The sequence below is a fragment of the Ambystoma mexicanum genome, chromosome 1p (assembly GCF_040938575.1).
Source record: "Ambystoma mexicanum isolate Mex_15411 chromosome 1p, UKY_AmexF1_1, whole genome shotgun sequence".
In the NCBI taxonomy this organism is placed as follows: domain Eukaryota; kingdom Metazoa; phylum Chordata; class Amphibia; order Caudata; family Ambystomatidae; genus Ambystoma; species Ambystoma mexicanum.
The window spans coordinates 28,057,461-28,081,496 of NC_090921.1; the positions used below are offsets into that span (position 1 = coordinate 28,057,461).

The 24,036-nt window shown below is 47.6% G+C and overlaps 1 protein-coding gene across 1 annotated transcript in view; it reads left to right on the forward strand.

Moving 5' to 3' along the window:
* The window catches only part of LOC138564887 (zinc finger protein 182-like), a 61,014-nt gene that overhangs the window by 15,712 nt on the left and 21,266 nt on the right, over positions 1 to 24,036 (forward strand). Inside the window, exon 2 of the mRNA XM_069642939.1 lies at positions 2,330 to 3,513. Coding sequence (XP_069499040.1) covers positions 2,421 to 3,513 — 1,093 coding nt within the window. The 5' untranslated portion in view covers positions 2,330 to 2,420. The remainder of the gene's footprint in view (positions 1 to 2,329; positions 3,514 to 24,036) is intronic.

Genomic DNA, 24,036 nt, shown 5'->3' on the forward strand with positions numbered 1-24,036 from the left:
TAGGTTTGCACTATTCCTATTTAAATGTCACACTTTAATATGAGTTAGATCCATAGTTCAGCACTGTTATCAACTACTACCTGGTTTATTTTTGTGCCAGGCCTTCTATATCAACAACTTCTTGCCATACAGGTATATTCTCCTGCCCGCTCAATCTTTCACCAAAAAGAACAAAGTGCTGCAGTGGTAACTCCCAACTTAGAACAACAACCTCTTCACAAGGTTTCTTTGGCATATACCTGTAAACCAATTTTGAGGAAACAAGGAATCGCGTTAGTGCTCCTTTAGAACTCCTTTGCAACTATGCTCCTCTCCCTCTGTATAACCTTCTCCAGAAGGGCAGCCTGTTTGCCACCTTCTTTCCCCTCTACACCAACACCAAGTAGTGACCAGGATGTGGTCTTACTTTGTGTCTGTCTTGGATTTGGCCCTGTGTGTTTGGCAGTCGGTATTTCCCAACACATGAGCAACAAGTCTTAGAACTCTTGGACTTCACAATATTCCCCTCTTGCCTTGACCAATGCTTGTTATATTGGTATTGCTGAGTTTTTAAATACTCTTGGCTTGGGTTTTGCTTGTAAGCTTTTGGGTTTTCTAAAGCTTCCCCACAGGGATTTTGGAACTACCACAATCTCACACACTTGCTTGCAAAGTCACTTTGATTCAACAGGTATAACTTCTGTTGGTTTCGTATAGTTCAGTATTCAAAATTAAAATGAGTGCTTCTTTCACTCACACGCGAGTGAAACTGCCTGCCGTGAATAAGCGGACAGCGTCGGAGCACTCAAGTCACTTGCAAGCTGTGAACTCACTGGGTAAGTCACTCGCTCACACTCCACTTGACTTTTGCAGGTCTTTTGTGCTTGTGGCCCCTTGCGATCGGGCAGACACCCTCCTCTGGTCCACCTCCGCACCCGCCACTGGGAAATGGTGCTTCCTGTGCTCTGGAGAGGCACTGGTGCAAACCAGCTACCTGAAACCTCTACAGAGGGCACACATCCCTCGCTTCTGTTGCTTCCTGCTGCGCGACCTCTGCAACAGGTACAACTCGAGGCAAACACCCTCTCAGGACCTGACACGACTTCTGACATTACAGTGGTGCCTGCAGCTCACTTTTGACTGCATACATGGCTCTCACTGCTTTTTCCCCTTCTGCTGCTCTTCTTGCTCTGCCTGCACTTGAGGCAGCTTTTTAAGCCTCTCAGCCATTCTCAGGTGTAGGTCATCTACACTAATTAGCTGACCGCTCCCACGGCATTGTTCCTCTGCATCCCTCTTCCTTGTCCCAGTAGTGAGGGAATTCTGGGATTTGAAGTCCCTGCCAACAAAGTTAGTTTTTCTAACCTTTTCTGCTTTGATTTGATTTCCACTCTTTACAACATTCATTAAGGAATATCCTATACAACATTTGCCAGTCTTGTTTGGAGAGGGGAATGAGGATTTCAAGATTTTTGGCGGTTATTATTCACAAACTCTTTGGAGTTAGGGAGGCTTCTAGCTCTATGGCCTTGAGAAGGGGTTTCATTCTCTTTTATACCACAGAAGTCCTGGCTGATTTCACCCACATTAAGGTGGTCAACGGGCGGAACAGTTCAGTTATTGTGGCAAGAAGTGATCACATACTTTGGCAGTGCTAAGATCTCTTCCTTAGAGAATGGCAAATGCTGTGTCTCGCCCCACAGATTCCTCTCCCCTCCCTGAGCCTTTTCTCCTCCCAGGTGATCCTTGCGCAGAGCACCACCACCAAGGCCAGGATCAGGAAGCGTCTGCCTTTCCCTGCCACCTGGAAGAGGACTTTAGGCAGGGGCCTTGTTAGGTATCCATGGGATTCATCACCGTACTCAAAGGAACAATTTGTTCATTTCATGAAACTGAAAGTGCATACCATATTGACATTTTGTCAGATTCTTGCATAAATGTCTCCTTGCCCTCATTACCTGTGATTACACAAACTGTGCCATAGTCCTTTGAGCTTGTGTGTCTCCCACAGCCATGGCCAATTATTGTCTTCATAACCAGCATTAAATACACAGACTGAAAGAGGCAGCACGCCGCAAAGCAGTCCATTGTAGGTGGTTGCGGACACTGGTTGGGTGTGATGTTGATAATGTCCCTCTAGGAGAGGAGAACTCACTGCATAGTCTTCATGTTTCCCTCGTGTACGCTTTCACTGCCAGTTTCAACACGTAGGTCCATCTACAGTTAAGTCTGAGTTATTTGTGTTGTATCGATTAAATCTTGTGCCGATGGCAAGGGTGAATGTGTGGGATTCTGTGATAACAGCTCTTCTTTCTCTCTCTCTCTCTCTTTCTCTCTCGCTCCAATCAAGGTCCACTTCCAAGACGATGATCATTGAGTTTGGATTGATAAGTTAAATATTTGGCTTTCAAGAAGAGATTGTAGAAGATAAATACTCTGTCATGAAAACAGCAGCATTCCAAGAGCACAATGAATATCGAGGAGTCACCAAACCACCTGCTGAGGACTTTCAGGACTTCTTTCGCCAGGTGAAGAGTAACAGAACAGAACTTGCTGCCAGAGTGTGGGGGGGTTCCAATGGCTGGGGGAAGATTGGAGTAGGGAAGAAGCCCACTGCCAACAAGCGACATGACTCCATGAGCTATGTGAAGACTGAGGAAGAGGAGCCATCAACCACCAAGCAGCCAGACTCCATGGGCCAAGTGAAGACTGAGGAAGTCACCCCATCTACCACCAGGCAGCCAGACTCCATGGACCAAGTGAAGACCGAGGAAGTCGCTTCATCTAACACCGGGCAGCCAAACTCCTTGGACCAAGTGAAGACGGAGGAAGCCACCCCATCTACCGCCAGACAGCCAGACTCCATGGACCAAGTGAAGACTGAGGAAGTCACCCCATCTACCGGCAGGCAGCCAGACTCCATGGACCAAGTGAAGACTGAGAAAGCCGCCCCATCTGCCACCGGGCAGCTGGACTCCTTGGACAAAGTGAAGACAGAGGAAGCCGCCCCATCTGCCACCCGGCAGCTGGACTCCATGGACCAAGTGAAGAGTGAGGAAGACACCCCATCTACTGCCGGGCAGTCGGACTCCATGGACCAAGTCAAGACTGAGGAAGGCGAGGAACCTTTTACTGGGGCTCCCCAGGCCTCCACGGACCGGGTGAAGACTGAGCCATTTGCCAGACCTCACCATGACTCTAGGGATGAGGTGAAGATTGAAACATTTCAACCTCCTGTTGCCAGTCAGCAGGGTTCCATAAACTGGGTAAAGATTAAAGTGGGAACAGTGCCGTCAGCCCGGGAGCACCAGTGCTTGTGTCGATTTGTGAAAGTTAAAGAAGGCGAGGCACGACCTGCCTGCCATTGTCTGCACTATGGGAATGAGTTGAAGATTAAGAACAGGGAGGATGAGTCTGCCTGTGAACTTCCAGATTCTCATAAAGGTTCTCCCTGTGAAGATGTGCCCCAGGAACCATTTGCCAATGAACACGAGGGTCCTGTGAGAGGTTGGAGGATTGAAAGCGCAACTGCAGGTAGGGCCTGAATGCTTTACATCACATTGGGCTCCATGCTTTTATGCCTCCATTTTCCCACTCTGCCAGATTTAGCTGCAGTGAGAAGGTGGGGGAGGGGCACGAAGCAGAGATAAGAGCTCTGCCGTGCTGGCCTCCTCTGATTTGTAAGTGCACTTAATTTTATACCTGCATGAGATTTCCATGTAGACATCAAATTAATGCATTGCTGTGGAATCCACCTTAGTTTAGCTGTTGCTAAAGATCAGGCGGGCTCCACTGGAATCCATTAGTAAACGCAGTCTGCAAAGTGTCCTTTGCAAGCTGAAAAAAAACCCAAAATGAGCTAGACGGGGATTATACTAAATAAATCGTCTCATCACTTGATCCTGAGGTGAAGGGTCAAGAAAGAACGTACTCCATTGTTATTCTTTACCTGAAAAATCCAGTTTTATGGACGTTCTTGTCTGAATCTGCTTACAGTATATTCCTGCTCAGCGTTTTCAAGTAGATAGGAAGAGCTTCCTGAAACGGAGCAGTTAGGAGTATGTGCATCCTCTCCCACAGCCGGGCCACATGCCGCAAAGCTGTCTTCCAGGCTGTAGGAAAGGACATGTGTCGTTAGAAGCAATAACACAACACAGATGGAAATAACTAACCACTCTATTGCCCCACAGTATACCTTGGCTAGTGAAGGAAAACATGGGAAGCGTAAAAGCACTCTCCAGAGAGATCAGAGTTCATAATCCAGAGTTGCCTGCACTGATTAAGTTGACATGCGGTGCAAAAGACAAACGCACCAATGTGGCCCTGCGCAGGCAGCACTAGGACCCGGTCACCCGTGGAAGTCCAGTATGACCCCTACGGGAAATATCAGAGTTTATTGTCACCAGGCAATCCACAAACCGTGCTCAAAGCTCTTTAGCAGGAGGGAGATCCAAAACAGAGTCTGAGGAAGCAGAGGTGGCAGCAGGGAATCCAGGGGTAGTCCTGGAGACCATATGAACTGTAGAGCCAGAGGGTCAAAGCCCCTACACAGGGAAAACAACCCCTGAGTAGGCCAAGTCCGAAGTTCAAACCAAAATACCAGACAAAGGTCAATGCCACGAAATCCTGAATGGGTCTTCGCGAAGAACGCTGCTGGACCTGCAACTTTTCGGTGAGCGAATAAGCCACCCTGCTTTTATCTCGGTGTTCAGCCGTCCACAGGTGAACAGTTCAGAAGAGCGCACACTCTAGGGTCTTTTTCTGATCATGAGGGAGACTCTTAAACCCCCCCTCCCCCCGCCCGCGCCCCAGTGATTCTGCTTGGCGGGCACAGGTAAGAAAGTACAGTAAAGAAGGGACAGATCTATAATATTAAGAGCCCCCCAGCCAATGCTCGGAGCAGGAGGAGCAGTTACTTGAGGAGGAAGTGTTCAGGCAGCAGGAGTATGATGACCCTGACGCTCACTCCACTCTCAGCTTTTAGAGAGTTATGCGTAACTCCTTACAAGAATGACTCATTGAGGTCACTGGTCCCATTCAGAAGAGGTTGGACCTCCTGGAGTCGCTTGTGGTGCAGATCACGAGCAAACATCCATATGATGTGACCCAAGAGAAACTGGGGGATAGGCCAATCACTTATGGACTCCTCCAGTGGGAGGCTGTAAAGGGGAACATTACACTCCTGGAGTCCCCGCCCCCCCCCATCCCCCACCCCCATGAGAATCATAGGAAGGCAAGCCTTCAGAGACAGAGCGCACGATAAGTATGATTCACATGACACTCAATGCCTTTCGAACTCTGACCCAGGGCAGAAAAATATGACAGACCAAAGTGTCCATCATAGTAGAGGTGAACTCGACTTCTGAAGCAGAGGTTTCCTCCTCAGATGATGACTGAAGAGTCTCCAAGCGATGCAAAGTGGACAGGAGCAATGAGAAGGTCCACTCAGTGGTTGTCGAGGAGGAGAGCGTGTTCGACCCTGAAGCCATCGGGAACCGAGGTCCTCAGCTTGGACACCTCTGTCCCACTTGCTGCATGCATACGTATTAGACTCTCCAATCCACTGGGCAAGAGCTGAGGCGAAACCTCAGGGTAGAGTGCCCGATCTGGACCACATAATATTGACTTTCATGGCAAAGAATTGCAAGGACCCTAAGGGATGGATGCAAAAGTGGTGGTGCCTCATCAGGACATGTTACTGGACTTGGTAAGGGCCTCTAGCAAAACGATAGATCTAGCTGAGAGCGCCAGAGAAACCGGAGTGCTGGTAGACTCTGGAGTGCTGGGCAGTTGGGCGCAACAAGTTGTGTGCCTGCTCAGTAATGCAAACTGCCATTTCCGTAGAGGGCAGGAAAGGGCTCTTACTGAAGTAGGATAAGAAGTTGAGGAGCTTAGCATCCTACAAGCCTCGACTGGCAGCCCCTGGACTAATTTTTGGTAATTCATTTGCTAAGAAGCTGGGCCAATTTGTAGTGATGTTTGCAGGACTGGATAAGCCACATGCCTCCATTTGAAAGTAATGGGGCTACATCCATACAGTCTCCTTCCAAACCCATAAAAGAAGGGGCAGCAGCAGATGGAGGACAGCGAGCAGGTAGCCCGTGATTACTGGAGGATTCCCCACTTTTTACAGAGGCTCCAGGAGTGTAATGCTCCCCTCCAGGAGTGTTACGGCCTCCCGCTGGAGGCTGGCACTATAGTGCTATTGGAAGTAGAGAGTCGGCTGTTGAGTCAAGAGACTTTTTAACAGATAGGGTGTTTGTTTAGGAACATGTATTTTATAATGGTACAGTCCAGCGTTTTTAAGACTTTCTGTACGATCATACAAACGGTTAATATTCATAATAACTTGATACAAATATTTTAAAATATGTGATCACAGGCGTTCATACACTAGCCCTAAGCACTACCATAACATCTTCATGATAGATTCCACCCTACACCACATTTTGACCAAGTGAAAAATTAAGCCGTCATTATTCCCATCAAAGAAGGTCGACCGTACATATGTTTATCGTTTTGGCAAATGTCAACTCCACATGCCTACAAAAGAGGAGCTTGTGATGTCATTAAGACTCTCACACGCCATAACCAGATATTTAGGGGTTTCAAGGATCAATTCGCCACACAATCTAACAGTAACACTGTTCGCTAGCTAAACCGTCCCATCCCCCAACAACCTCCAGTGAATCTGCATTATTAAATTTCCCTCACATACACCTTGTAACAATTCAATTATATGGACATGCTAACAAGTAGCCATGAGTTCTATTATCATTTAGGTATTGCAAAATAAACTTGTGGCTAAGTGACTTGGTTGACAAATTAATAAGTGATTGTTCCCGATCCATTTCATGAATCAGCTTGTGTAAATATTGAAAGTTACTAAGATATGAAACAGCATTTATAACACGCCTATACACTAGTGTTTCAAGGCACGAGGATACACACTTGGATTTAAGCTGGACCGTTCATATCAGTGCAATTGGTAACTGTAGTTTTGTGTGACCTGGAAACTGTTCCTTGGTTAAAGAATAATTAATAGACAACAATGAATTGATAGGAGCATTAACCCATTTCCCGTGCAGAGTCAAGTTACTCAGTGTCCCAATACTGTTTACGCTGTTCATGTTGGCTTCAAGTAAAACGTACTCTGTAGGGAGTTCAATAATCGAGAGGACAGCTCAGGAGTGAGGGAGCGGAAGAATACTTGATTATCATTGGCTAGTAGATGATATGAACATCCAGGAGATGAGCTAGCTGGAGTGGAGTGGAGTGGAGTGGAGTGGAGTGGAGTGGAGTGGAGTGGGCCAAGGCTAGACACTGGTGTGTCCCCATACTAGAAGGGGTGGCTCTGGAGGCCTAGTTTTCCAGGAAATGAAAGGCGCCATCAGCCCTATGGGAGGCCACACAAATGAACCCTACATACGACCGTCTCAAGGAGGGAGGAATGTTCGGCTCTTTTAAACATGGTAAGTGGTTAAGGAGAACAGGAAGCGATGACGACGGCACCAGTGAGCTGTAGTGATGGAGTTAGAGACGTTGTATGGTGTGGCCCTGTCGCCATAGTGTTTCCTCCAGAACCCCAATTGAAAAGGCAAACACTAAGTCATATGATGACAAGGTAATCATTGATGCCAACGGTATAGTGGTACGGCTTAAGACTGCAGAGCTTCTTCTTCCTAGTCCCTGTAGTGTAAATGGAGGCACTAAAGACTGGTGCAATGGTATTCGGCCAGTCTTGATGCCTCCATTCACACTACTGGGGTTTTTCATTGTTTTTGAGGGTGGAGTGCAGGGGCTGAACCCCCCCCATTTGCCCTCTGCTGTCGGAAAACCAATGATTTCATGCAGAAACTCCCTGCTTTTTGCACATTGTGAGGAGTCTGGAATGAAAGTCAGACACAGATTTGCCATGTTTTTGGTTAAAGACTTTTATTGAAAATAAGAGATTGAGGAAATGCCTCTGATCCTATCCGAAGAGGATTTCCCTACCTAAACCAAAACGCATGATCTGTCAGCGTAAGAATGTCCAGATCAAATTGTCCTGTGTCCAAAGTTCTACTCACACTATAAACTTAACACTAAGGTGAAGGGGAAATGTGTTTAACCACGGGTGGTTGGTAAAAAGTGTTCATAAAGAAAGAATAAATGGCTCCAACACACAAGTTCTTCAAGAACAATGAACCTTGTTCCGGAGGGTGCTTCCCTTCGAGTATTTCACAAATAACAGTTCTCTAGGCCTTTCTTGGCCAACAGTCACATTTTGTAACTTTGTTTTTTTCAAGGTTTCTGGTATAACTTTCTACCAGAGTTGTTTCTCTTCTTCTGGTTAGCACAATCCTTTGTGTAGTCCTGATATTACCCATCAGGACTTCTTTGTATCTTGTACACTTTTTTATTGCCTGGTATACTATCCTGTTGGGGCTTCTTGCATTTGCATTCTTGTAATTGCCTGGTATACTCTCCTACCAGGACCTCTTGTTCTCATACACTTGTAGTTATGGGCCCTTGCGGAGAGGTTACGCTCTCTCCCGCCAGCAGCAGAAGTTGTCGACAGTCTCTTTACCATAAATCTCAAGCTGTCTCGCCCCAGGTGGGTGAGGAAACGCACTCCCCAGGGTTCCCTCTCAGTGAGGGAGTGTGCAGTGTCATTTGGACTGTCGCACTCTGTTTAAGCCCATAGGTTCCCCTTCTTCCTGGAGGGGATAGACTGGTCTCCTTGCCTCTTCCAGCACTTCCCAGCTCGTCATGCGCAGTTGAGGATCAAGGGTTCCCACTTCCTTCTGGCACAGCAGTCCAAGGCAGGTCCTCCAGGGAGAGCCTCTCTCACACTTCCTGAGTCTTTTCTTACTTCTATGTTGGCTCTGGCCAATTGGAATCGGGGATGGACTATACTGCTGACATTGATTCTCATGGGGAATGAGTATCATTCCTCCTCGCCACTTCCTCATCTCAGTTGTTTGGGAAAGACTAAACTGCTGACATTGTTTCTCATGGCGACCGATCGTCATTGCTCCTCCACTCCTCTCCCTTGTCACAGTACTGGGAAAGTGATCTTCATTGAGGTGATTCTTATTCTTCCTCGTCTGGTAAGAGGAGTACAACAAATTAGACTATTAGGGCAGGGATTGTTCTTAGGGTCATAAGGACATTTTGGGTCCCTTCATGGGCAGAAATACTGCGTTTCATCTGGCGTCTCCACTTTACTCCCATTAAAGGTCTAACCTCTCTCTCCCTGGCTCTTCAACCACTACATGGCACCTCTGCTCCAATTTTCAATGTTATGCGAATGTCACTCGGCTCTCTTCCCTCAGCCACCTCTGCTTCATCTCTCTTACCAGACTGTCTGGCCGCAATTCAGGAATGGTCCGCTGCCAATGATATCTCTCCTCTCTCTCCTTTCTTCTCTCTCTCCCCCCTCCCCCACATTGGGCCCTCTTCCTGTGAGGCTAAGAGCCTTGCTGTCCTCTTTGACTCCACCATCTCCTTCTCTCCTCACATCTCTAAGAAGTCAAACTATCGGCTGCACCTCCTCAGAGGTTCCCTTTCCCCCAGAAGCTCACTGTATCCGGAGCTCTAGTCCTCTCTTGGCTGGACTATTGACAGCCGCTTTCTAAATCCTCCTGCCTCTACTCTTCTACCTTTACAACTTATCCAGAACAGGACTGCAAGACTTGTCCTTGGCCTCAAGCCCAGGGATCGTATCTCTCCAGCTCTGAAATCTCTTCACTGAAAGTATCAATTTCAAAACCCTCTGCATCGTCCAGAAGGCTTTTTGGGGCCTGGGACCACTCTACCTCCAACTTTCTCTTCCAAAAAATCTTCCTTCTTGAGCTCTCTGCTCATCCACCTCCAACTCACTGAGAGTCAGACCCTTCTCCAAACGAAGAGTTGGGGGCAGATCTATCTCCTCGGCTATGGCCTCGCTCTAGAATAGCCTCTCTGCATCTGTCAAACTTGAGCAGAACCACCTCGTTTACAGAAGCAACTCAAGACCTTCTTTTTCGCTTCCACTTTCTCTCTTGCTCTCCCCTGCTGATGCACCTGACTGCTCTGTGCACTGGTCAGCTGGTTACCCTCTCAACTCGGGCCCAGGCTCCTGCATGTCCAGTTGCCCTTGCGCTGCCTCCTGTCTCCCCAACACGTAAGGGTCTGTATCTGCAACCCTACAGTCCCTTCTCTCTGCACTTATGAGCCAACCGCTGGCTACACTTGCCCTCACCCCTGGCACTTCTCCCCTTCTCTCTTCCCCACACTGGCGTGATCTGAATGACACAAGGCTTAGTAAGATCGTTATTTTGTCCTCCCTTGGTTTCCCACTCCTTGTCTTGTCGCGCTAGAAACACTTGTGTATAGGCACATTATAAATGCCACATCATATGTCCTCTCATTAGGATTGTCTCCCTCCACTTCTGGCAGCCACCCCAGTGTTGGTTTCAGGTAGCGGCCGCCCTTCCCAGGCCACATGGGGTGGGACCTCCCAAGGGACGATTGTGGTGACAATGCCAGATTCATCTCACACCAGGAGGAGGAGGAGGATTCTTGCCACTGCACAGTCGGGTAGCTGCATGGCATCTCCCATCCTAGATTTTCAATTGAGCTCCTGCGTCATGTGTCCCAGTACATCGCCCTACCAATGACAAATGCACGGATGAACGCCACTAAGGTATGCTTCCATGCCCTTGCAGGCATGCCTAAACTATTGGGAGCAGTGAACAGCACACACATGGAGCTAGTGGCTGCCCATGACACAGAGGAGGTGTATCGAAACTGAAAGCTCTACCACTCTATGAATGTGGAAGGTCTGTGAAGCGGACCTGACCATCACACACTGCTGCGCACTCCTCTGAGATCAACATAGGACACCATGGTCCTGTGCAATAGCACGCTGCCTTGGTACATGGCGCGTTATGGTGGACAGCGGGCCTGGCTATTGGGTAAGTCAAATGATCAACACACACACCACATGTGCACCAGGGCATTGGGGGCGGGGGTGGGGGGGTGTTCTTTATCACCAGGGCATGGCCCACATGGCAGCATGCAAATGCATGGATTTACGCCATTTCATTACTCTACTCTTTGTTTCTTCCTGCTTGTCTGTCCTCCCTTCACTCCTCTTTTGCAGACTTGTCTGCTGATGAGGCTGCTTCGACTCTTTTCTCTTCTCTATCTTCTTCTCTAGATCTGCTTTACCCTACTTCACTCTTTTATCCTACCTATAAACCTTCCCAACTGTGGCTCTCTCCTCATCTCCATTCCATGCGCTGCCTTCTTCTCCATCTTGAAAGACATTGGTTTAAGTCCAAATCTACGGCTGACTATTCTTCATACTTTTCCTATCACGCTCTTTATGATGACTGCTTATTTTCCTCCTAACGTTCTTTTCTCTGATCTCCTACACACGCAATCAACCATCCTAGGCTAGGCATCCGAGACTTCTCTCCTATTGGCTAAGCTCATCCGACTGCTTCCCATACTGATCCTATCCCGTCGGCACTCATTCCTAAAGTCTATCCATCCCTTGGTTCTTATTTTACCTCTTTCTTTAACATCTGTCTCTTGACGTCAACTTTTCCCCTCATCCTTTAAACAGGCTTCTATTATTCCTGTTATTCCAATTCTAAAGAAACCTACTGCTGACCCCTTGCTTGTCTCAAATCTTCATGTTATTTCTTTACTGCCTTATCTCTCTAAACTATTTGAAGGGATGGTGTTTTCCCAAGTTTCTACTTTTGTTTCTAATTCGATTCTTCTGTGATTTCAGTCGAGCTTTCGCCCTAGTCACTCCATTGAAACTGCTCTTCTCTCTGTTCTGAATTCTTTGCTCACTGAACGCTCTTCCAAACACTCATTTCTTCTTATTCTGTTGGATCATTTGGCTCCATTAAACACTTTTGAACACTCTCTTTTACTGGCTTCTCCCTCTTCTCCTTTGGTTTTTCTTGCTCTGTCCTTTCTTGGTTCCAATCATACCTGTACCAAAGAACCTTTTCTGTTTCTTGGGCTAGTGAAGCATCTAACAAGTTCTGACTTGCCCATGGTGTCTCACAAGGTTCTGTCGTGGGTCCTTTTCTGTTTTCCCTTTATACTTCCCCTCTTGCTGCGGTTTTTTCATCGTTTGGTCTAGCACATCATTTTTATGCTGACAAAACTGCTTTTCTTCTTTTTCTTCTGAAATTATCCACAGACTGTCTGCTTGTCTATAAGCTATCAAATCGTGGATATCGACTTTTACACTTAACGCTGCCAAAACGGAGGTACTCTCCCACCTCCTCTTTGTCTCTCTTTTGTTTCGTTTCCCCCATCCCAGCTTCCTATTTCTTCCACTTCGCAAATTTGTGGCTTCACCTTGATTCTGCCTTATCCTTCACTCACTATCTAACCTTCTTATTCGCTGCACCCGGTTACCTACGGGATTGGTGCGCAATACCAAATAAACAAACAAACCATATCTCTCTGTCCTCACACGCCTTATAGCTTCCATTTATACAATATCTGTAAAGCTTGTCCCTTTCTGACTTTTCAAGCCACAACATTGTTGATATCGTATCCCGTTTTATTGTTTTTCTGCTCTCTTTGATCTTGGATTTACTTGTCTTGCTCCCCTGAAATCTGTCTTTAATGCCTCCATCCGTCTTCTTTGCCTTCTCTCTTTTTCCAATGCGCCAAGGCAGCCTTTGGCTTCAAAGGTATCTCAAAAGAAACCTAAGCCAACATTAGGGAAAAAGTGAGTCCCACCACATGTCTGGGAGAAGTTCTCCCTTCAAAAATTATTCTTAATAATGAACTATTCCTCCATTTCCTTTTGCGCCTCATTGAGGCAAGATTTAGGGAGTGTTGTGTTCCCATGGACTTGAAGAAAGTCTTTGACTCCCTTACTAAAGAAACCAGGTCTGGACCAAAAGGTTCACTTCAATTTCAGACCCATTTCTAACACCCCTTTCTTACTAAAGATTCTGCTGAAGGTGGCTACATCCCAATTTCAGGAATTTTTGGAAACATCTGAAGCCTTACATTCGCGACTGTCGGGCTTTAGAGCTTGTTATGGCACTGAGAGTGCTTCATTAAATATGAAAACTGAAATGCTTCAAGTTATGGATAATGATAAGGCGGGCTGCTGATGTTGTTAGAACTGTCAGCAGCTTTTGACCTTGTCAACCATGATAAATTGTTACGTAGATTGATGAAAGCAGGTGGCTACTCAGCCGAGGCCATGGCTTGGGTAAAAAGAAATCTGACTGGGCGTCCCGGATAATGTGGGGCAATACATGCTCGCTTGACAAGCCTTTGGAATGTGGTGGCCCAATATGTACTTATGCTTCTGAGGTTGGTGAAACCCTATGTTTCGGAAGCCAAGTGTGCCACTCTTGTACTAATAATGCCAAGGATTGACTACTGTAATGCCTTGATGTTGGGGGTTAGCAAAAACAGCCTAAGGCGCTTCCAGGTTTTACAAAATGATGCGGCACGCATCGTCAAAAACCTATCCAGACTCGGACCTGTCTCTTCCCACAGAAGGAGTCTGCATTGGCCTTGACAATTGTACACAAATGCTCGTATGGCCAAGCCCCCGAACACCTAAAAGTTTGTGTCAAGGTGCATCGCTCAGCTAGATGTAGTTGATCGAGCGATGGGGTCTGTGTATCTGTTCCCAGGAGTAAGCGTGCTAGAGGTATGGGCAGATCTTTCGCCGTTCAATCTGCTACTCTATGGAACAAACTCCCTAAAGTCCTGTGTGCCGAAAATAACCTAATGAAATTTAGGAAAGGGTTGAAAATTATTATTTTTGAGTAACCTATCCCCTGATTTGATGCTCTATTGTCCCCTGTCTTTTCTTCCTCTCACTTTTTATTTCTCTGCGCCCTGATGCCTGTGGGATCTGGCACATTACAACAAATAAAATAAAAATAAATTTAAATAAAGAATCTCTGTCTTGGTGACGTAAAGACAGTGATCCTTGGCAGCAAACCATGCCGGAATACCAAATGGGCACTGAGGAATGAGTGAGGAGGGAGAGGTGGCAGAGGCACGAAGCTAAAAGGGGAGCAGAGTGTCATCCGCATTACACTGGAAGCGAGAGAAGGTGGAAATCATGTGCGCAAGAGGAGAGCCCCGAGGGACGCCACAAGTAGAGAGTGAGGTAGAGGAGAGAAAAGGGCCCAGTTGAACCTGTTAGGGCCGATTCGAAAAGGAAAGGTCAGCCAAGCTAATGCACAGTCAGTGATGCCCAGAGTATCGCAGAGTCGATTTTAAGGGGGTGGCATGATTGACAGTGTTGAAGACAGAGGACAGATCAAGGAGGATGAGAAAAGAGAGTTGGAGTCGAGGTTAGAGAGCAGGTTTTCACAGGTGTTCAGGAGTGCCGTTTCTGTGCCTCTGGCTGCTCTGAAGCCAGACTGGTGGTCGTGGAGACAGCCAACGGTTTCAGTGTGGTGGATTAGTCGGGAGATTACCAACTTCTTCCAACGTTTGCCCAAGAAGGGGGTAGTTGGCGGATAGTGCTATTATGAGGGGAGAGTGGGGATGTTGGAGCGAAGGGCAGATCGAAGAAGTAGCTCTCAAAACATACCCAGTCAGATACAGGTCTCCAAACAAAGTGACAGAGGGTGGTGTTGAGGGAGGAAAGCATTGACTGGGTCATGGATCGCTTGCTAAGATCAGAGATAATGTTATTCTAATAGTTGCACTGTGCCAAGTCTAGAGCAGTAACGAGGGCAAGGAGTGATATCCTGGTAGGAAGGAGGGACCGAGCACCTGTGGCACATGTTTTCCTAAAGCTGTTGGATGGCTGGGGAGATGCATAGTTGAAGGCGTGGGTGAGAGAGGTAGTGAAGGACCAAGCAATTCTAGGCATGGCCTTTTCTTGGAGTTGGCAAGAGAAGCCCTGACCTTTTAGATGGCCGTGCAGCCAGGAACCAGAGGGGAGAAAGTGCAGTGACGGAGGATGATGGGTGAGCAGCATGGGCAGAAGAATTGAGTAAGGAGTGGAAGATGAGATTGAATGAATTGCCAGGGTTTTTAGTGGGCAGGCTATCAAGAGAGATCCAGGAATGGTCAGAGAGTGGAGCACAGCTGGAGCTTGCAGGCTTTGGTAATGGTGGGATAGTTTAAGTTCCCCATGAGTATGACTGGGACTTTCATAGAAAGAGATTCAAGGAGAAGGTTAAGGGAAGAAAGGAGGATGATAGTATGTGGGCATTGTGTGAGAACAGTGATGTGTTTAAAAGAAGAGCTGGGTGTTAAGGGGAAGGCAGATGGGATGGCCGTGTCAATCGCAAGGCTGACACCATTACATACCTGAGGGGGTGACAAAAGGAAGCAGAGTCCGAGTGCTATGCTGCAAGAGGGGACAGTATTATGTGGGACGGTCCATATGTCAGTGGCAGCAATCGCAGTAAGATGGGGGTGGTGGTAGACAGAGGCCAGTAAGAAGCGTCATGTGGTTAGAGAGATTGTACGTTCCAGAGCCCCAGATTGTGTTCATTGGGAGGTGCGGGGTGGATATGGAGACGGACGCTGGGGTGCTCCTTGAGGGAGATCAGTGGTAGATTAGGTTACACTGGCTTTGGTGCGAGTATCGGATCAGAGGAGACCTTGTGTTCTGTGTGTGCTGTATGTGTTTTTGCTATGGTGTGGTAAAGTGAATACAGATTGCTGGGAGAGAAATGGTTGTGTGACTTTTGTGTGGGTTAAGTATGCAGAAGGTCAAGGGTTGGGTTAGTGGGGTCTGTATCCTGATGCCAGGTTTGATGTCAGGTACTTCTGGTTCCTTTCGGGCTGTATCCCTGTGGGTGGGGTTGTTGCTGGTTCTTTATGGGCCCTATCGCTGTGGTGGTGCTGCGCTGATCCAGCTTTATCATAGTAAGTATTGTTTGGAGTGCCTACCATCTCCTACCATGGAGCGATAGGTGTGTCTGAACCTTTTCTTCGGGTGTGGAACTGGGTTGGTACTATCTATTCTCTTGTTGTCTAATGTGACCCTGGTCGGTTGAGGCTTTGAATGGTTCAGGGTCGGGGTGCTGTTGGTGTGGCGTCCTAGTGTATCTGTCTAGGTCAGCCTGTGTATTCAGTCATTAGTTTCCTCCTATGTTGACTATCTTTAGTTGGTTCTTTGGTTCCGTGGGGTGACTTCCTTGGGCAATTGTTTAGTTGTAGTTTGTGTTATGGCGCATTGTGCGTCCCGCTGTATCTAGGTGGACATTGTGTAGTGTGGGTGCTTATTCTGCTTCTCACCCTCTGGAGTAGTGCTAATGGTACGGGTTTCCTGTTCCCTTGCTATCTGCCGTGATTCGTTCTGTTGGGGGTGGTTATAGTTTAGGGTCATGGTCATATTATTGAGTTGTCTGGGTGTTTCTGTCCTTTGTCTTGCTATGGAGTCGGTCTTTGGTCCTATTACGGCTGTCTCCTGGTAAGTCGTTAGTATGTCGTGGGATATTTTCCTTAAGGTCTTTCCATTGATTGCTTGGTGTGGATCAGGGTCTGTCTCTTCGTTTATCAATGTTTTAGTTGTGTGTGTGCCACTGTGGCCGGGTTTCTTAGTTATGACGTGAAGAACCAAGTTTTGAGTAGTTTCCTGAATAGTAGGTGGTTTCTTGTTTTGCAATGTACTTTGGGAGGTGGTTCCAGGTTTTCGGCGCCTGTTGAGAGGAGGATCCTCCAAGTTTTCTTTTGTTGTAGGTTTTCGGTTCCAGGCAGATGTCAGTGCTTGATCTGAGCGTTCTTGTTGGTTGATGTATACGCTGTTTGTGTCTCAGGAACTCAGCGCCTTGGTTGTGAATTCCTCAGTGCGTGATGCACATTGTTTTGAATTTTATTAGTAGTGTTATTGGTAGCCAACATAGTGTTTTCAGCGCTGGTTTGGTGTGTTGTGTTCTCTTCGGGGTAGTTTCAGAAGCAGTCTGGCTGCTGAATTTTGTATGCGTTGTAGTTTTTTTAAAGTCGTTCAGGCATGCCTAAGTATAGGCTTTTGACGTAGTCTACTCAGGACTTGACGAAGGCGATGATGATGATGATGATGATGATGATGGTGGTGGTGGTTGTTTTGTTGATGAACGGTAAGATCCTCTTTGCATTTCTCGAGGAGAGCATTTAGGTGTGGCTCTATCGTGAGATTATTGTCCATCAGAACCCATCGGCGAGGGTGCTGGGGTTGTCCCGAGCTCCCTTGGCCAAGGGATGAAGTGGTTTTCTCCTCCATTTTTTGTGACAATCGTTATTTCTGGCCTGGGTTGATTTTGAGGTAGTTGGGGTTCATCCAGTTGAAAACATCGCAGAGACAGTTTTCTAGTGTTGAGTTTATTTCCCGGTTGTCTTGTATTTTGAAGATTATTTGTGTATTGGCAGCGTAATTGTAGCAGGTGAAGCTGTGGCTTTTGATAATTCTGATAAGTAGATAAGATACAGGTAGATGTTGAATAGTAGGGGGGAGAAGGATGATCCTTGTGCTACTCCGCAGGTAGAATCACGGGTTGGATTTGAAGGGTTTCATCCATACGGTTTACGTTCTATCTGTTAGGAAAGATTTGATCCATAGTAGGGCGATGTCTGTTATTCCAAGTCCTTCCAATCTCGTTATGAGGGTGTCGTGGTTAACTGTGTCGAATCGAGGCTTGTCGGAGACCCACAGCAATCGAGGCAGTTACTGCCATTGAAGTGAACCTGGGAGCGGCGCCGCTAGTGCAGAATACTGCCAGTGTAACTGGCACGCGGGCCGCGGCAGCAGCCGAGGCTGGGCAACGCTGCTCGCGGCCAGAACGAAGGATTATATTAAGTATCCAAGGGAAGCTATATTGGATACATGTTAACAGAGCTGCGATCAAAGAGGAAAGGGTACGGTGAGAGCTGGAAGAAGATGTGAAACTGACAACAAAGTCAGAATGGCAGCACCGAAGTGAGGTGTGGAACCTGATCATTCACTGGGAAAGGCAAAGCATGATCTAAGGACTCCAATTAAGAGGCGTACAGTGCCCTGAAAACGTAGTGTGCGCTGCTGACAAACTGGGAAAGCCCACATACGAACAGGGTGGGGGGGGGATAGCCTGCTTCGACTGCTGCAGTGACCAAACACAACTGAGCACAGCCTGGGCCCTGAGTAAGGCTGCAATTGATAGCACTCTAGCCGTCCCCAACGCGAGGAAGAGAAATAGGAGTCCTGATGCAAGGTAGCAGGGAAGGAGGCACAAATACATGGAACAGAAAAGTGACTCGGGAGAGCACGCCCCTAGTAAAAGGGGGACTTGGGACACACTGCGCTAAAGCAAAAAGGATCACAACGAGGGCGTCCTGAAATCTTGAAGCTGCTGCCGTTCGGAGAGACCGGATAGCAGCTTGAGGAGCATAACAGCGCACAGACACGGCATTGAGTCTGCGCATGGAAATACCACATGATCACACTACCAGATCCTACTTGGATGGAAAACACCCCAGGACAAGACGTAAGTGCACACTACTGCACACTGGCATCTGTGCATCATGCTCCCGCGCGGCAGGCTGGGTCCCAACCTGCAACAGAACCACGTTGGACTCACAGGCCCGAGGATACGCATGTGAGGTGGGTGACCGGATCAGAGCCGGGACAACACGGAGAAGCGAAAGAGCAGCAGCTCAATACGTGGGAGGACACAATCCATCCGTGCAATGGGAGGCTTGTCCCGTAGTGACATTACCCAGAGTTATCCAGCCCCGTGGAAAGTAGATCCGAAGGCATCGCTACAGCCGGAAAGAAACGCCTAGCTGCGCCCCAGGAGTTTGGAGAGTGTTTGAATATAGGCACCAAGATGACATCCAAACTTCCCAAAGCCAGGGGGAAACAGTCCACATTGGAGGACTTCACCAAAACCCCACAACAGATTGAAGGGGCACGACCTAAAGACAAAAACCTGCAGGTGGATGCGACCCCAACGCAAGATGATCGGCAGATCTTGGAAGCAATTACGGACATAAAGGTTGCGTGGGAGAGCAAGCTGGAAGCAGCCACAGCTGAACTCAAAGCAGCACTGGAGCTCAAAGTGGGCGCAGTACAGGAGGAAGTCAATCTATTAAGACAGGATGTACGCAAAATAGCAGAACGCACAGATGAGCTGGAGAATGAAGTGACCACAAACGCGACCGCTCGAACATCTCATGCTTCGGAGATCCATATCCTGAAACAGGTCAACAACCTAGAGAACAGAGTGGAGGAGGCTGAAGGGTGCGCCTGGAGGAACAATACGTAAATTGTTCCTCCGGAGGGGGAAGAGGGCCCTAACCCGACGGACTATGTTGAAAACATGCTGTTGCAGGAAATAGGGGGCAGTGCCCTTACGCAAGGATTTTCAGTGGAGAGAGCGCACAGAGCGATCACAAGGAGACCTCCCTCGGTAGCCCCCCCAGGCCAATAATTGCCAAGATATTGAACTACCGAGATAGAGAGGAGAGAGAAGATATTAGAATAATTCCACAAAGGGGGCACTATAAAGAGAGCAGCTGCAAACATCTTGGTGTACCCTAATTACACTCACCAAGTCCAGAGACGGCGTCTGAATTATGGCACAGTGAAGAGGAGATTGCGAGATGCGGGTTTACAATATAAGCTGATGTATCCAGCAAAGCTGAAAGTGTTCCATAAAAACAAAGCACTGCTCTTTGCAACAGAATGGCTGGATACCCAGAATTGTCCGGAAGGAGCGGAAAGTCAGAAAAAGGACGGCACGGACGAGTGAAGTCTGATTCTGAGACCGAGGTGCTGTATATGCTGTGACTTTGGGACTTGATTATACGATAGAGTAGGAATGTGTGGAACTCATGGGGCGACAGATTAAGAATATAGTGCAGTAGGTGCACGACATGGTGCAGGAGATAACAGGAGACGCAGAGAAGCACTCTTAAACCCCAATTGTTAGGAACATTAGGCTGCCAGTAGGGTGGCAACCCCCTGCTGGGTCCTAATATTGGCATTGCCGAAGAGGTACTAAATGCGGGTAGGCCTGGGAACCAGGGATGGAGCTGGGCACCAGTTGGGGCTGGGGAGGGTGGGGGGAGGGAAGGGGAGGAGAAGGGGTGTTGGGTAGTTTGTAGAAAAGGAGGGGGTGGAGGGAGTTACAGTTTGGGGAAAGAGCCTACAGCCATGAGTGATGGCCTTCAAGGAAAATCTGCAGATGCATGTGAAGAGGGGCTGGAAGGTATCGGATAATGGGGGACCTCAAAGTGTTGACTTGGAATGTTAGGGGGCTCAATAGTTCTCTGAAACAGAATAAGGTTATGATGTACCTGCACAGACAAAAAATAGATATAGCCCTGATACAAGAAACACACCTTACAAAAGAGAAACTAGAGATCATTCAGAAGACATGGAAGGGGACGGTGGTTGGTGCGACATACTCAGCTTATGCAAGAGGGGTGATCATATGGGTGGCACCGCATGTTCCAGTTATTACAGTCCATGGTGGAGGCAGATGGGAGGATGGTCGCAATGAGAGGGTTGGTGGAAAATAAAGAAATATGTATCATAAATACTTAGACCCCGAATCAGGACACAGTGGCATACTTTAGGACCCTGTATACCAAATTGAGCACGTACCTGGGGGAAGCAGTGATCTGGGGGGGGGGGGTGACTTTAACTGTACGCTAAACCCGAAAGTAGATAGATCGGATAACAAAATAGACAAACCTTCTCCGGCAGCCAGGGTAATGCAGTCATTGTTAAAGGACTTCGAGTTTGAGGACATTTGGAGGATACGCCATCAGAAAGACAGACAGTATTCACATTACTCGGCCCCGCAGAACTTGCATACCAGGTTGAATTACATGTTCGTCTTGCAAGAGCTGATGGTAGATATAGTACAGATTGAATACAGGGCGAGGGTCTTGTCAGACCACTCGCCGCTGACCCTCACGTGGCTACACAGACCCCCAAGAGCAAGGATACAGACATGGTGCCTAAGAGCTGAAGCGTTAAAAGACGTAATGTTCAGAGAGGACTTGAGAGAAGAGATAATCAGCTACTTTGAGATTCATACCAGTAGCGTAGAGTCAGCGGGTATGCTCTGGGAAGCCTTTAAAGTGGTAGTGAAGGGGGTGGCTATAGCTAAAACTAAAGGATTGCAAGGAGGGATACTAACAGCATTGCAGGAAACGGAAAGGGAGCTGGAGAAAATGATGAGAAGTGAGGCCAACACTAAAGAGGACGCTGAAACCATAAGCAGGCTTCAACAGGAATGTGCGGGACACTGGGAGAGATTATGTAACCTAAATTACAAGAGATATGTGGAAAGGCAACACGCAGGAGGAGATAAACCAGGTAGGGTGTTAGCATGGTTATACAAAAGTGAAACCCCCTCGACCAACAATTGGGGCAATAGAGCAGGTAGATGGGCAGGTAGTGGACACCCAAGAAGGTGTGAATAACGAATTCCTCAAAGTACTATCAACGATTGTATGGGGATGAAGGAGGAAGCGACCACAGGGACATAAAGGAAACACTGGAAGACCTAGGTTCGCCGGGAATTAGTGCGGCGGAGCAATCAGATCTAGATGCCCCGATTAACTCTGGAAGAACTAGAGGAGGTAGTGGTGCAGCTACCCACTTGCAAGACCCCGGGGGCTGACGGTCTCCATATTGAATTTTATAAACTGTATAGAGAGGAGGTGCTCCTCCCGCTTCTGGCCATGTTGAATGAGGAGTATGAAATAGGAAGATTGCCGGAGTCCCTGAGAGAGGCGGTTATAATACCACTCCCTAAGCCCAATAAGCCAGGCAACGATTGCGGATCATTTAGACCGTTGTCGATGCTTAATCAAGATAGTAAAATGCTGACGGCGGTACTGGCAAACAGGATGAAACGGATTATTGACAAACTAATACACCCTGACCAGACCGGTTATGTCCCACATAGAAATATAACTAACAAACTCAGGCGACTACATCGAGTGATAGAACTAGAACACACAAAAGGGGAAACATTGGAAATTGCAATTGTATCGCTAGATACAATTAAAGCATTTGACTCAGTTAAATGGCCATGGCTGATTGCAGCCCTATCCAGTTATGGGATAGGACCTGGGTACCTTAAATGGGTCAGATTGCTGTACAGCGCGCCATTGGCCAGGGTTAAGACGGGAGCGATAATATCAGAAAGGTGGCAACTTAGTAGAGGTACCAGACAAGGATGCCCGTGGTCCCCCTTGTTGTATATACTAGCGCTGGGGCCCTTGGCGATATACTTAAGGTAACAATATGACATGATGGGGATAAACATAGGGGGAGAACCGCACCTGATCTCCTTATATGCTGACGATATGCTGCTGTATCTACAATACCCAGAAGAAAATCTCCAATATGTTCTGGAAGTGATGGAACAATTTGCGGCGCTGTCAGGTATAGCGGTGAACCCCAATAAATCATGTATATTCCCTACGGGTAGAAACGTCGGCATCCCACGAGAAATTGCCAGTCTTACAAATACCGTGGGAGGTTAATACATTTAGGTATCGTGGGATAGACATCTACCATACGGTAGAGGAAGAGCACCAGCATAACACAAAGAAGGCGGTCAAGGGCTTCGAAAATAGCATGACATTTTGGGTAAAGCTCCCCCTGGCGATGATGGGGAGAGGGGCAATGCTGAAAAGGTTGTTCCTACCCAGGTTATTGCATTATTTTGGGAATATACCGTATTTGAAATCGAGACGATTCTTTGACAAGGTGCACAGCATGTGTAGGGGGTTCCTCTGGCATGGGACAAGGAGCAGGGTAGCCCTTTGGAAACTGCAAAATGCGTATGATAAGGGGGGCATAAACTTGCAAACTTCGAAATTTATTACCTGGCGAGGCAGCTGCAATATGTGGCAAAATGGCTATCGGAGGACCCAACCTCAGAATCTAAGTTGTTCAGACAGGATTGTACACCATACTTCCTGAAAGAAATCCTATGGCTGCCCAAACCAGACATGAAAGAGCGCCCAAAGATGATGACATTGGGGTGGAACATATGGCGCAAGGCTTTTCAGCGAATGGAAAATCCGACCCCATCTTCCCCGCAAGTGCCACTGGTTGTGCTGGCGGGGAAAGAGATGCAATTAATGAAGATAATTAGGAAACACTGGGAACCGGTTGGGATAGCGGCAATAGGTGATATTTGGCTAGAAGGGGAGATGAAGGAATTCGGGACGCTGGTGGAAGAAACGGGGCTACATAGAGGGCAATATATTACATATCACAGGGTGGTCCACCGGATTAAAGAGAAATGGGCAGAAACAGTATTTGAAGGACAACCGGATACCACTATAGAAATGATATATGATATAGCAGAAGGCGGGCATGAGATATCCAGGATATATGAGCTGGTTATGTCTAAAGTGGGTAGGGAAGTGGTACAACTATGACAAGACTGGGAGGAGGAGTTGGGTGCCCCAATGAGTGATGGAATGTGGGAGCGGGCCCAAGGATACCACAAGAAAGTGTCAAGGAATGCCAGACTGCAGCAAATACAGCTATATATAACTCACAGGGCCTATAGGACACCCCGCAGGATAGCTACATTTAACAATGCAGGGAAGCAAACATGCCCCAAATGTGGCGAGGAAGATGCTGGGGTGACTCATATGCTCTGGGTGTGCCCAGAAATTGAGAAATTTTGGGGAGAAATAGCACACAGATTCGAGGAAAAGGGGATTAAGATAACTGTTGGAATTACTGGCGAAGGGTAGGATCGCCATGGGATGGAAGAGGTGTCACAGACCTAGGATTGAAATATGGTGGAAAGACCTCCTGAAATGGGCGGAAGCCGAAACAGCAGTGTGGCAAGATGCTAGTAACGGGGGGGGGGGGGAAGAAGAAGCAGAAACCTTAACAAGCTGGAGATACCTAATAACCACACTATTTGGGTCCATGCAAGACTGGTCAAGTGACCAGGATCTGGAGGAGGACACGAGAGGAAATCCGTTTACAAACTGCAGAAGTAGATCACAAAGAGATGTAGGCTCGGGGGGCGGGAGGAAAGGGGAGATGCAGACAACAAGATTGTGTTGTATAAAATTGGATAAATTGTAATATGTACTGCAAGTTTGGTTGTGGTT